The sequence below is a fragment of the Ammospiza caudacuta genome, chromosome 29, assembly GCF_027887145.1.
Source record: "Ammospiza caudacuta isolate bAmmCau1 chromosome 29, bAmmCau1.pri, whole genome shotgun sequence".
NCBI lineage: Eukaryota > Metazoa > Chordata > Aves > Passeriformes > Passerellidae > Ammospiza > Ammospiza caudacuta.
This window is the reverse complement of record NC_080621.1, coordinates 2,104,060-2,116,625: the sequence shown is the minus strand read 5'-3', so window position 1 is coordinate 2,116,625 and position 12,566 is coordinate 2,104,060. Positions and strand designations below refer to the sequence as shown.

The window sequence follows — 12,566 nt, the reverse complement described above, 5'->3', positions numbered from 1 at the left end:
ATGCCCAGGGACACGCCCACCCCCCACAGCCTCCACCACGGCCTGCGGGATGGGCGGGGCGGGTGGGAATGGGACACGCCCAGGGACACAGCCAAGGGACACACCCAGGGCCATACCCAGGGCCACACCCAGGGACACGCCCAGGATCACACCCAACTCCCACAGCCTTCTGGACAGACAGGGTGGGGCAGGGTTGGGACATGCCCAAGGCACATGCTCCAGGGACACACCCAGGGTCACACCCAACTCCCACAGCCTGCGGGATGGGTGGGGCTGGGACACACATGGGGACACGCCCAAGGGATAGGCCCATAGAGACACACCCAGGGGCCACACCCAAATGACACACCCACATGGACATTCCCAAAGGGACACACCCAAATGCCGTCCAAGCAGGACGCGTCCAAGCAGGACGCGTCCAAGCAGGACGCGCTCCGCCCACTGATACCCATCCCTCAGGTCTCCAGCATTGTCCTGGGTGTGGCCATGTCCAACCCCAGGGACACGCCCACCCGGTCAGTCCAACCACACCCATGGGACACACCCACCTGGTCAGACCACGCCCATGGGACATGCCCACACAATCAGACCATGCCCATGGGACACACCCACCCAATCAGACCACACCCATGGGACACACCCACACAGACAGACCCCGCTTATGGGACTCACCCACCTAGACCACATCCATGTGACATGCCCACACAATCAGACCACACCCATGGGACATGCCCACCCAGTCAGACCCCGCCCATGGGACACACCCACACAGACCACAGCCATGGGACACACCCACACAGATGGACCACACCCATTGGACACACCCACCCAATCGGACCACTCCCATGGGACACACCCACCCAGCCAGACCACATTCATGTCCTTCCAGGCTCCACCCATCCTCTCCAAGTCCCACCCATGCTGACCACGCCCATCTCCCAAAGCCCCCACCTAAACTCACCCCTAAGCTATGCCCATGAAGGCTCCACCCCCTGAATAAGCCCCACCCACCAACACAGGCTCCACCCATTTCATGGCCTTGTCCTGGACACACCCACCCACATAAGCCCCACCCACAGCCCCACAAGCCCCGCCCATCACACCTCGACCACACCCACAGAAGCCCCTCCCATTGTGCATGGCCACGCCCCCCACAGGCCACGCCCCTCACCTTGATGTAATCCTTGCAGGTTCGCTCCCGCTTGTGCATCTGCAGGGGAAATAAAGGGGGGAGACGACACCCAGGTGAGGGGGTGGGACCCTAAAACCTGACAGGGGGCACCCCAGATTCCACAACAGGATCCTCCCAAAATCTGGCAAATAACCCCAAAATCTGTGGCAAAACAACCCAAAAATTTGGGGCAGAACAACCTCAAAATCTGGGGCAGAACAACCCCAAATCTGGGGCAGAACCACCCCAAAATCTGGGGCAGAACAATCCCAAAATCTGGGCAGAACAACCCCAAAATCTGGGGCAGAACAACCCCAACATTTGGGGCAGAACAACCCCAAAATCTGGGGCAGAACAACCCCAGAGTGTGGGACAGAACACCCCCAACATTTGAGGCAGGACTCCCAAATGTGGGGCAGAAGGGGCCAGGCACAGTGACCCAAAAACCTGGGCAGGAGCACCCCAAAATTCCGGTTAGGACGTGTTTGATCTCTAGAAAAGGAGCCACTCAACATTTGGGCCAGGACAACCCCGAAATTCAGGGCAGAACCCCAAAACTTGGCCAAAACCCTCAAAAATAGGGTTCAGATTCTGGAGCAGAGGAACCCCAAAACTGGGGCACAGGCGCGAGTTCCACCTTGGCCACCTCACCCCTCAACAGGGGTGACCCCAAATTCGGGATTTTAGGGTCCCACGTTGTCCTCATTCTTTCTGTAACTCTTCTTCATTTGGTGCTGAAAGCTCCCAAACATTTTTTTTTAAATAAAATATTTCCATAACATCACCAAAACAAAAATTTCTGTCTCTAAATAAACTAAGAAAAAGCTTTTAAAAATAATAAACTAACTAAAACTTTAAATTTTCTTTCTTTACATTATCAGTAAAAAAGAGAAAATTTTTAAAAATTGAAAAAATTTTTTTCTAATCCTTATTTCTCTTTCTTCTAATTACTATTAAAAATTTTTTCTTTTTACCTTTTGAAGTTTTTAAACCTACTTTACCTTTCTCCTAAAACTCCTAATAATTAACCAGTAGTACAGTTGTTGTTGTTGTTGCTGTTGTTAATAATAATAATAATAATAATAATAATAATAATAATAATAATAATAATAATAACATACAATGCATTATAAAGTTATATATAATAATGTAATATTATATTATATATTATATATTATATATTATATATTATATATTATATATTATATATTATATATTATATATTATATATTATATATTATATATTATATATTATATATTATATATTATATATTGTATATTGTATATTGTATATTATATAATATATATATATAATATTCTGTAGTATATTTATGTAATATATTTTCTGTTTTATATAATATATTTTGTATTATATATTTCATAATAGTTTTGTATATTAATATATAATATACTCTGTATAATATAACACATATTAAATAATAATATAAATATAAATTGAATTATAAATATACATTAAATAATAATACAAATACTAACAATGAACTAATAGTTAATACTAATAATTAATACTAATAATTTAAATAATAAATTCTAGCAATTAACCAACACTAAACCCACCACACTCATTAACACATTACCCAAAAACCCTAAAAATTACCAAAATCTGAAATTAACAGCCCAAAACCACCATGGGCTCCCACCTTGCTGCAGGTTTTCTGTGCTCGGAGCCCCTCGACCTCAGTCCTCTTTGTTCCCCCTCAGTCCCACCTGTTCCCCCTCAGTGCCCTTATGGGCTGAACCCCAAGTCAGGGTTTTGGGGTTCCACCTGTTCCCCCTCAGTCCCCCAGCGATCTGAACCCCAAATCGGGGTTTGGGGTCCCACCTTGCTGTGGATTTTTCCCCTTGAGCTGCACATCCAGGACATGCCAACACCGTGTCCCCTGCCCATTCCCCTTCCCTCCCTTTGGCCTGAACCCCAAATTTGTGTTTTGGGGTCACACCTTGTTGTAGTTTTTCCCCACTGACTGCCTCTCCAGCGGGTGCAGTGCCTACAGCTGCACACGCAGACTGTGCTACCATGCCCCCATCGCTCCTGCCTATCCCCTACCCATTCTCTGCCCTCCCGTTGGCCTGAACCTCAAATCCGAGTTTTGGGGTCGAATTTTGTTGTTTTTCCCCCAGACTCCCTCTCAAGCGGGCGCGGCACCTGCAGCTGCACACCCAGGACACACCAGTGCCGTGTCCCCACTGTCCCCTGCCTGTCCCCTGCCCCCTCAGTTGTCCAAACCCCAAATCCGAGTTTTGGGGTCACACCTTGTTGTAGTTCTTGCCCGCAGACTCCCTCTCGAGGGGTCACAGCACCTGCAGCTGCACACCCAGGATGTGCCATCACCGTATCCCCATCGCTCCTGCCTGTCCTCTGTACACCCCTTTGGTCCAAACTCCAAATTTGTGCTTTGGGGTCGCACCTTGTAGTTTTTGCCCACTGACTCCCTCTCGAGCGGGTGCAGCACCTGCAGCTGCACATCCAGGACACACCAGTGCCCTGTCCCCATCACTCTCTACCCATTCCCCTGCCCCCCCCCCAGCACTCTGAACCCCAAATTTGGAATTATGGTCACACCTTCTTATAATTTTTGCCCACAGACTCCCTCTCGAGGGGTTGCAGCGCCTGCAGCTGCGCGTCCAGGATGTGACACCGCCGTGTCCCCATCGCTCTGTGCTCATCCCCTGCCTGTCCCCTGCCTGTCCCCTGCCCCTCCAGCAGTCTGAACCCCAAATTTGGATTTATGGTCACACCTTGTTATAATTTTTGCCTGCTGACTCCCTCTTGAGCGGGCACAGCGCCTGCAGCTGCACACCCAGGATGTGCCACCGCTGTGTCCCCTGCCTGTCCCCCATCCCCCCTTTTAGGCTGTACCCCAAATTTGTGTTTTGGGGTCACACCTTGTTGTAGTTTTTCCTCGCAGACTCCCTCTCCAGTGGGCACAGCGCCTGCAGCTGTGCGTCCAGGATGTGACATCGCTGTGTCCCCACTGTCCCCTGCCTGTCCCCTGCCCATCCCCTTTGGTCCAAACTCCAAATTTATGTTTTGGGGTCCCACCTTGTTATAATTTTACCCGGTTGACTCCCTCTCGAGCGGGCGCAGAGCCTGCAGCTGCACATCCAGGACACACCAGTGCCCTGTCCCCATCACTCTCTACCCATTCCCCGGCCCCCCCCAGCAGTCTGAACCTCAAATTTGGAATTATGGTCACACCTTGTTATAATTTTTCCCAGCTGACTCCCTCTCCAGGGGTCTCAGCGCCTGCAGCTGCGCGTCCAGGATGTCCAGGAGCTGCTCCAGCAGCCGCACGGCCGAGCTGACGTCCCCCGCGAACACCGGGCCGCGCGTGTGCCGCGCCAGCTCCCCCGCGATGGACGCCGCGTTCTCCCCGCTCTTGATCTGCAGAGACCCAGGGTCAGGGGGTCCCCGGGGGGTTTGGGGGGCACCCACGGGTCAGGGAGCCCCTCAGACCCCCTGTACCACCCCAAGATCCCCCAAACTCGCTGGGGGCTATCGGGGAGCCCCCCCTGAGCCGCGTGTGCCCCCCAGACTCTCTGTAACCCCCTGGGGGATATCGGGGACCCCCAGACCGTCTGTAACTCCCTGGGGAATATTAGGGAGCCCCCCTGACCCGTGGGTGCACCCCCAAACCCTCCAGGGGGATATCAGGGAGACCCCCAGACCCTCTGTAACCCCCCCAACCCACTCCAGATCCCCCAAACTCCCCGGGGGCCATCAGGGACCCCCCGACCCATGGGTGCACCCCCAAACCCCTGCGGGACATTGTAGAGGGGATCGCCATTTCTGGGGGGTCCCAGGTTTTGGGGATTTCTGCTTAGGAGTGTCCCTGTTTCTGGGGAGTCTCCATTTTGTGTGATTTCTGTTTAGGGGTCTCCCCTTTGGCCAGGTCCCATTTTGGGGGATTCCAGTTTAGGGGTATCCCCTTTGGGCATGTCCTGTTTTGGGGTGTCCCCATTTCTGGGGAGTCTCAGTTTTAGGGGATTCCTGTTTAGGGGTGTCCCCTTTGGGTGGGTCCCATTTTGGGGCATTCCTGTTTAGGGTTGTCTTCTTTGGACGAGTCCCATTTTGGGGGATTCCTGTTTGGGGGTATCCCCTTTTCTGGGGGGCTCCTGTTCTGTGGGATTTCTGTTTGGGGGTTTCCCATTTGGGCAGGTCCCATTTTGGGGGATTCCTGTTTAGGGGTGTCCTCATTTCTGGGGAGTCCCTGTTTTTGAGATATCTGTTTAGGGGTGTCCCCTTTTGGCTGGATCCCCCCCCGTTTTGGGGGATTTCTGTTTGGGGGTGCCCCCTTTAGGGCGGGTCCTGTTTTGGGGGATTCCTTTTTAGGAGTGTCCCCATTTCTGGAGGGTCTCGTTTTGGGGGATTCCTGTTTGGGGTGTCCCCTTTGGGTAGGTCCCATTTTGGGGGACTCCTGTTTAGGAGTGTCCTCATTTCTGGGGGTCCCTGTTGTAGGGGATTCCGGCTTATGGGTGCCCCCTTTGGCTAGGTCCCGTTTTGGGGGATCCCTGTTTAGGGGTGTCCCCTTTGGCCAGGTCCCATTTTAGGGTATCCTTGTTTGGGGGTGTCCCCATTTTTGGGGGTCTCAGTTGTAGGGGATTCCTGTTTAGGGGTGTCCCTATTTCTGGAGGTTCCCGTTTTGGGAGATTCCACTTTAGGGGTGTCCCCTTTGGCTGGGTCCCATTTTAGAGGATCCCTGTTTAGGGGTGTCCCCATTTCTGGGGGGGTCCCATTTTGGGGGAATTCCTGTTTTGGGGTGTCCCTCTTTGGGCAGGTCCCACTTTGGTGGATCCTGTTTAGGGGGGTTCCCATTTCTGGAGGGTCTCAGTTTTGATGGATTTCTCTTCAGGGGTGCCCCCTTTGGCTGGGTCCCATTTTAAGGGTTCCCTGTTTAGGGGTGTCCCCATTTCTAGAGGGTCTCATTTTAGGAGATTCCTGTTTAGGGATGTCCCTATTTCTGGAGGTTTCCGTTTTGGGGAATCCCTGTTTAGGGGTGCCCCCTTTGGCTGGGTCCCATTTTAGGGTATCCCTGTTCAGGGGTCCCCCCTTTGTCTGGGTCCGTTTTGGGGTGCCCTGGTACCTTCTGTGCCACCTGGTTGACCCAGGGGCTGGTGCAGTTGCTCAGGTCGGGCCCGCGGGGGTTCCACACCCCCAGCCCCAGCAGGCACTGGAAGGAGGCGATGCCTGGGAGGCACAGGGGGGTCAGGGGGGTGAGGGGGGCACAGGGGGGTGAGGAGGGTGAGGGGGACCCCACAGCTCCTGAATCCCCCCCAGTGCCCTTTCCCCACCCCACAGAGTCCCCACCCTCAAGACACCCAGAACCCCCCAAAATCCCAAAAATCCCCTATAGCCCCCAGTTTCCCCATAGCCTGCAGCACCTCCCAGGACTCCAGGGACCCCCCAGAACCCCTGAGACCCCATCCAATCCCCCCAGTACCCCCTCAGTTCCCTCCAGTTCCCCCCAATTCCCTCCCAATCCCCCCATTCCCTCCATTCCCCCTGAATCCCCCCATTTCCCCCATATCCCCCCAGTCCCCCCAATCCCCCATTCCCCCTATTCCTCCCCAATCCCCCCCACTCCCCCAATTCCCCCCAATCACCCCCCCATTCCCCCTAGTCCCCCCCATTCCCCCATTCCCCTCAATCCCGCCAAAGCCCCCCAATCCCCCCATTCCCCCCCCAACCCCTCCAGTCCCCCCCATTCCCCCCACTCCCCCCAGTGCCCCCCACTCCCCCCATTCCCCCAGCTCACCTCGGGTCCCCTTGGGGCAGGGTCTCTCCACCAGCGCTCCCTGTTGTGCCGCGGGCCATTGCACCCTGCGCACCTCCCGCGCCTCGCACAGCCGCCCCCCCCGCCCCGGGACCCCCCCCGGGCCCGCCCCCGGCTCCCCCCGGCCCCGCCCCTGCCCCGGGCCCCGCCCCCGAGTCCCCCCCCGGGCCCCCCCGGCGGGCGGCGGGAGGGGGGAGGGGCGGGGGGAGCCCCCCCGGGGCCGCTGTTGGGGGGTCCCGGGGACCCCCCCGGGGTGGCGGCGCTGTGGGCGGGGCCCGGGGGGGGCCCCGGGGGGGGGGCCGGGCCGGGGGGTGAGGGGGGGGGCCCCGGCGGGCGGTGGGGGAGGGGAACGGGGGGGGCGGCGGAGCTGGGGGGCGCCGTGGGGCGCGGGGGGGCCGCGCTGGGCGGCTCCGTGGTCACCGGACCTGGGGGGGGGGAAAAAAATGGGGGGGGTTGAGGGTCTGGGGGACCCCCCCGAACCCCCCAAGGAGGCCCCATGGGGGGGGGGAGGGGCTGATGGACCCCCCAAAGTGACCCCGGACCCCCCCAGGAATTGGGGCACAGCGGGACCCCCCAAAACCAACCTGGAGGGGCCCCCCGAGTGTTGGGGGTCCCCCCAAAGTGACCCCGGACCTCCCCAGGGCTGCGGTATCCCCCCAAAAATGAACTGGGGCACCCCCAGAGTGAACAGGGACCCCCAGGGCTCCCCCCCCCCCGCACTTCAGGGACCCCCAAAATCCCAAAACCTGAAAAACCTCAAAAACCTAAACCCAGCCCCTCGGGGCTCCCCCGCAGTGCCCGGGACTGCACCCCACAGTTCACCTGGACCCCCCAAAGTGAACTGGGACACCCCAAAAGTGAACTGGGACACCCCCAAAGCGAACCCCCGACCCCCAGGGCTGCCCCCACCTGGGTGGGGGCGACACCCCAAAAACTAAACTGGAACCCGACAGCACCGGGAGGGCCCCCCAGAATAAACCAGAGCTCCCCCAAAACACCTGGGGGTCCCTCTGGGGTCTGGGGTTGCACCCCCAAAGTGAACTGAGACCCCCCAAGGCTCCCCCAAAAATAAATCGGGACCCCCAGGGCTCTTCTCCTATATTTGGAGCTGCACCCCTAAATTAAACCAGGACCCCCAGGGCTCCCTCTAAAAGTCTGGGCCTCGACCTAAATACCCAAGACTGAACCCCCAAATCAAACCTGGACCCCCAGAGCTCTCCTCAGATATTTGGAGCTGCATCCCCAAAATAAACCGGGACCCCTGGGGCTCCCCTAAACCAAACCGGGACCCCCAGGGCTCCCCTCAAAATAAACTGGGACCTCCAGTGTCCCTCCCAAATCAAACCAGGACCCCCAGGACTCCCCCAAATCAAACCAGGACCCCTAGGGCTCCCCCCACAAATTAAACCAGGACTCCCAGGACTCTCCTCAGATATTTGGGGCTGCACCCCCAAAATAAACCAGGACCCCAGGGCTCCCCTCAGAATAAACCAGGACCCTCAATGTTCCTGCCAAATTAAACCAGGACCCCCAGGGCTCCCCCCAAAACTAAACCGGGACCCCCAAGGCTCCCCAAAAAATAAATCAGGACCCCCAGGGTTCTCCCCAAATTAAATCAGGACCCCCAGGGCTCTCCCAAAATAAATTGGGACCCCCAGGGCTCCTCTCACAAATCAAACCAGGACACCCAGGCCTCCCCCTACAGCAAACCGGGACCACCAGGGCTCCCCCAAAAATAAACCAGGACCTCCAATGCCCACCCCTCACAGCAAACCGGGACCCCCAGGGCTCCTCCCGGCCCCGGGCACTCCCCCCAAGGCATCTCTGCACCTCTCCCCCAGCCCCCCGGCCTCACCCCAAACCCTCCTCACCCCAAATCCCTGCGTACCCCACCCCAAATCCCCCCTCCCCGCTGACCGTCGCCGTCGAGGGGCGCGAAGTCGAGGCCGTAGCGCAGCAGGAAGTGGTTGTTCCACACGTACAGCTGGTTGTCGCGGGGGTTGTAGCCCACCGAGGCCACGAACTGGTACGGGTTGGGGAAGGGCAGCGCCAGCGCCGAGCCGCGCCCGCGCCGCGTGTCGAAGGCGTAAACCAGGGCGTTGCCCAGGTGCTCCGTGTCGTCGTCCAGGTAAACGCTGCGCACCACGTAGAGCACCCCGCAGGCCATGAAGGCGTCCGAGGCCGCCCGCTTGGCGTAGCCGGTCTCCCAGGTGCCCTCCAGGCGCAGCGTGTAGGGGTTCAACTGGCTCACCACCAGGCGCCCGCCGTTGCCCTCGGTGGCGTAGATGACCCAGAGCCCCTCCTCGTCCACGGCCAGGTCGATGTCGGTCTTGCCGCCCCAGCGATAGGGCGACGTGTCGTGATAGTTGGCGGCGCCCACCACGGTCTCGCCGCTCTTGATGCGGGTGCGCAGGTCGTACTTGACGATGCTGCGGGTGCGCTCCTTGTTGTAGAACACGGCGCCGTCGTACACCACGAAGCCGGTGCCGTCGGCGCGATGCGGGAGCCGGTGCGTGGCCGCGGGCCGGGCGCCCACCAGGTCGGCCCAGGACGCGTACTCGGTGAGCGTGTCCGTGCGGTACGGCACCCACGGCAGCACGTAGAGCCGGTCCCCCGACTGCAGCGGGTCCCGGCACCAGCCGCCGGCCTGGTGCGGCGACTCGTGCGTGGACAGCGCCGGACCCACGCGCTGGGGCACGCCCGGGCAGACGAAAACTGCGGGAGGGACACGGGGAGGGACGGGGGGGCAGGGGACAGACAGGGGGACACGGGGAGGGACGGGGGGACAGGGGACAGACAGGGGGACACGGGGAGGGACGGGGAGGGATGAACAGGGGGACACGGGGAGGGACGGGGAGGGATGGACAGGGGGACACGGGGAGGGACGGGGAGGGATGAACAGGGGGACACGGGGAGGGGACGGGGGGACAGGGGGAGGGACAGGGCGACAGACAGGGGGACACGGGGGAAAACGGGGAGGGACATGGTAAGGGACATGGGGACACAGGGGGACACGGGGAGGGGGGGAGGGACGGACAGGCGGACGGACGGGGGGAAACGGGGAGGGACAGGGGGGACGTGGGAAGGGACATGGGGACACAAAAGGACACGGGGAGGGAAGGAGGGACATGGGGACACGGAGAGGGTGGGACAGACAGGGGGACAGGGGGAGGGTGGGACAGAAAGAGGGACATGAGGAAGGACAGACAGGGAGATACGAGGAGGGACAGAGGGACAAGGGGAGGGACACAGGAAGGGACAGACGGGGGGACACGGGTGGTTTGTGGGACAGGCAGCGGGCCATGGAAAGGGATGAGGGACACGGGAGGGGTGTGGACAGAGGATGGATGGACACGGGGACAGACACACGGACACAGGGATGGAGGAGGGACAGGGGAATGGGCACGGGGACAGACACGGGGAGGGAGGGGGGACAGGAGGACGGGGATGGGGACAGACACACGGACACGGAGATGGATGGACGGGGGACAGACACAGGGACGGAGCGACAGACACGGACAGACGGGGGCCACGGGTGGATGGCGGTCACGGGGACAGACCGGGACACAGGGGGACAGATGGATGGATGGAAGAGGGGACAGACACGGGGATGGACACAGGGGACAGGGATGGACACAGGGGACAGACGGACACGGTGACAGGCGTGGAGGCACACAGGAACACGGGAGGGGACAGACATGAGGACATGGGGGGCCATGGGGGACAGAGGGACAGCGAGGGGTTGGCAATGGAGGTGGTGGCAATAGGGAGGTGGCAGTGAGGGGACAGAAGGAGGACACGGGGAGAACAGGAGGGGACACGGGGGAGGGGACAGACGGACCAGGGGACACGGGGGGCAATGGGGGACAGAGGGACAATGAGGGGGTGGCAATGGGGGGTGACAATGGAGGGGTGGCAATGGGGGGGGTGTCAGTGAAGGGGGACAGAGGGGGATGGGGACACGGGCGGGGGACACGGGGAGGGGACAGACATGGGGACACGGGTGGCAATGGGGGGACAGAGGGGGTGACAATGGGGGGACAGAGAGGGATGGGGACACGGTGGGGGGGGACACGGGGATGGGGACACAGCGAGAACAGGAGAGAAAAGAGAAGCGTTCCATCAGCGACTGGGGGGGTCCCACGGGGGGGGCTGGGGGGGGACCCCAACCCCGGGGGGATTTTGGGGACCCGGGGGAGGGAGCGGGACACGGGGGGGAGGGAGGGGGAGGGGGGGGAGGGGGGGGTCCCTTATCGAGGGAGGGGACAGAGGGGGAGGGGACAGAATGGGGGGGGTATTGGGAGGGGGGGGACACCCCGACTGTCCCCGGCAATGGCGACAAGGGGGGGCCGAGCCCCCCCCGCCAACCCGGGACCCCTTTAATGGGGGTCACCCTGAGGGGGGCGGGGCAGCTCTGTTTGTGGAGGAGCCCTAAAACGGGAGGGGCTCAAATCGGGGGGGGGGCCCTAAATGGGGGGGCCCTAAATGGGGGGCCCTAAATGGGGGCGCTCTAAATGGGGGGGCTCCTCCCTCCCCCCCGGGCCCACAGCCAGGGACGATCGAGCGCGACCGAAACACGGGGAGGGTTGGGGGGGGGCTCGGGGTCCCCCGGGGGGTCCCCGGTGCTGGGGGGGGTTTTGGGGGGACCCCCCCCGGTTTTGGGGGGCTGGGGGGGTTCGGGGGTCGCGCGTGGTCCCGGTGTCCGCTGGCGCTGCAGAGAGGCTGGGGGAGAGAAACGGGGGGGTTAGAGCTGCGGGAGAGAACGGGGACACGGGGGGGGGACACGGGGAGGGGACACGGGGGGACCCCCAGAGCAGAGACCCCGCCCCCCAAAAACCCAAACCCCGCCGCAAAGCCCCGCCCCCACGGGGTCTCTGCGCGGGGGGGGGATGGGGGGATGGGGCTCCCCTGGGGCGGGGGCCAGGCTGGGACCCCCCCAGTGCCACCCTGGCCACGCCCCCTCAGCCTGGCCACGCCCCCCGCCCGGGGCGCGGCACGAGGGGGAGGGGCCGGGACAGACACGCGTGTGCGGGGCGGCACAGGTGAGCACAGGTGTGAGCAGGTGTGCAAATATGTGCGCACAGGTGTGCAAATATGTGTGCTGGTGTGTACAGGTGTGAGCTCAGGTGTGAGCATAGAGGTGTGCACAGATGTGAGCACAGGTGTGCAAAAGCTGAGCACAGGTGTGACACAGGTGTGTGCAAATATGTGAGCACAGGTGTGAGCACAGGTGTGACACAGGTTGTGACACAGGTGTGAGCACAGAGGTGTAAGCACACAAGTGTGCGCAGGTGTGAGTACAGGTGTGACACAGGTGTGCACAGGTGTGACACGGGTGTGCAAATATGTGAGCACAGGTGTGCACAGGTGTGAACAGGTGTGTGCACAAGTGTGAGCCCAGGTGTACAAAGCTGTGAAAAGCTGAGCACAGGTGTGCACAGGTGTGCACAGGTGAGCACAGGTGTGTGCACAAGTGTGAGCCCAGGTGTACAAAGCAGTGAAAAGCTGAGCACAGGTGTGCACACAGGTGTGAGAACAGGTCTGTGCACAGGTGTGTGCAGATGAGCACAGGTGTGTTTACATGTGCACATGTGAACAGG

The 12,566-nt window shown here is 59.9% G+C and overlaps 1 protein-coding gene across 1 annotated transcript in view; it reads right to left on the bottom strand.

The window, feature by feature from the left end:
* Positions 1–12,566, bottom strand: part of LOC131569160 (adhesion G protein-coupled receptor L1-like) — a 55,039-nt gene that overhangs the window by 24,654 nt on the left and 17,819 nt on the right. Inside the window, exons 6-11 of the mRNA XM_058821385.1 lie at positions 8,884–9,681; positions 7,188–7,391; positions 6,949–7,044; positions 6,277–6,380; positions 4,392–4,577; positions 1,172–1,210 (exon numbers count right to left, since the gene is read on the bottom strand). Coding sequence (XP_058677368.1) covers positions 1,172–1,210; positions 4,392–4,577; positions 6,277–6,380; positions 6,949–7,044; positions 7,188–7,391; positions 8,884–9,681 — 1,427 coding nt within the window. The remainder of the gene's footprint in view (positions 1–1,171; positions 1,211–4,391; positions 4,578–6,276; positions 6,381–6,948; positions 7,045–7,187; positions 7,392–8,883; positions 9,682–12,566) is intronic.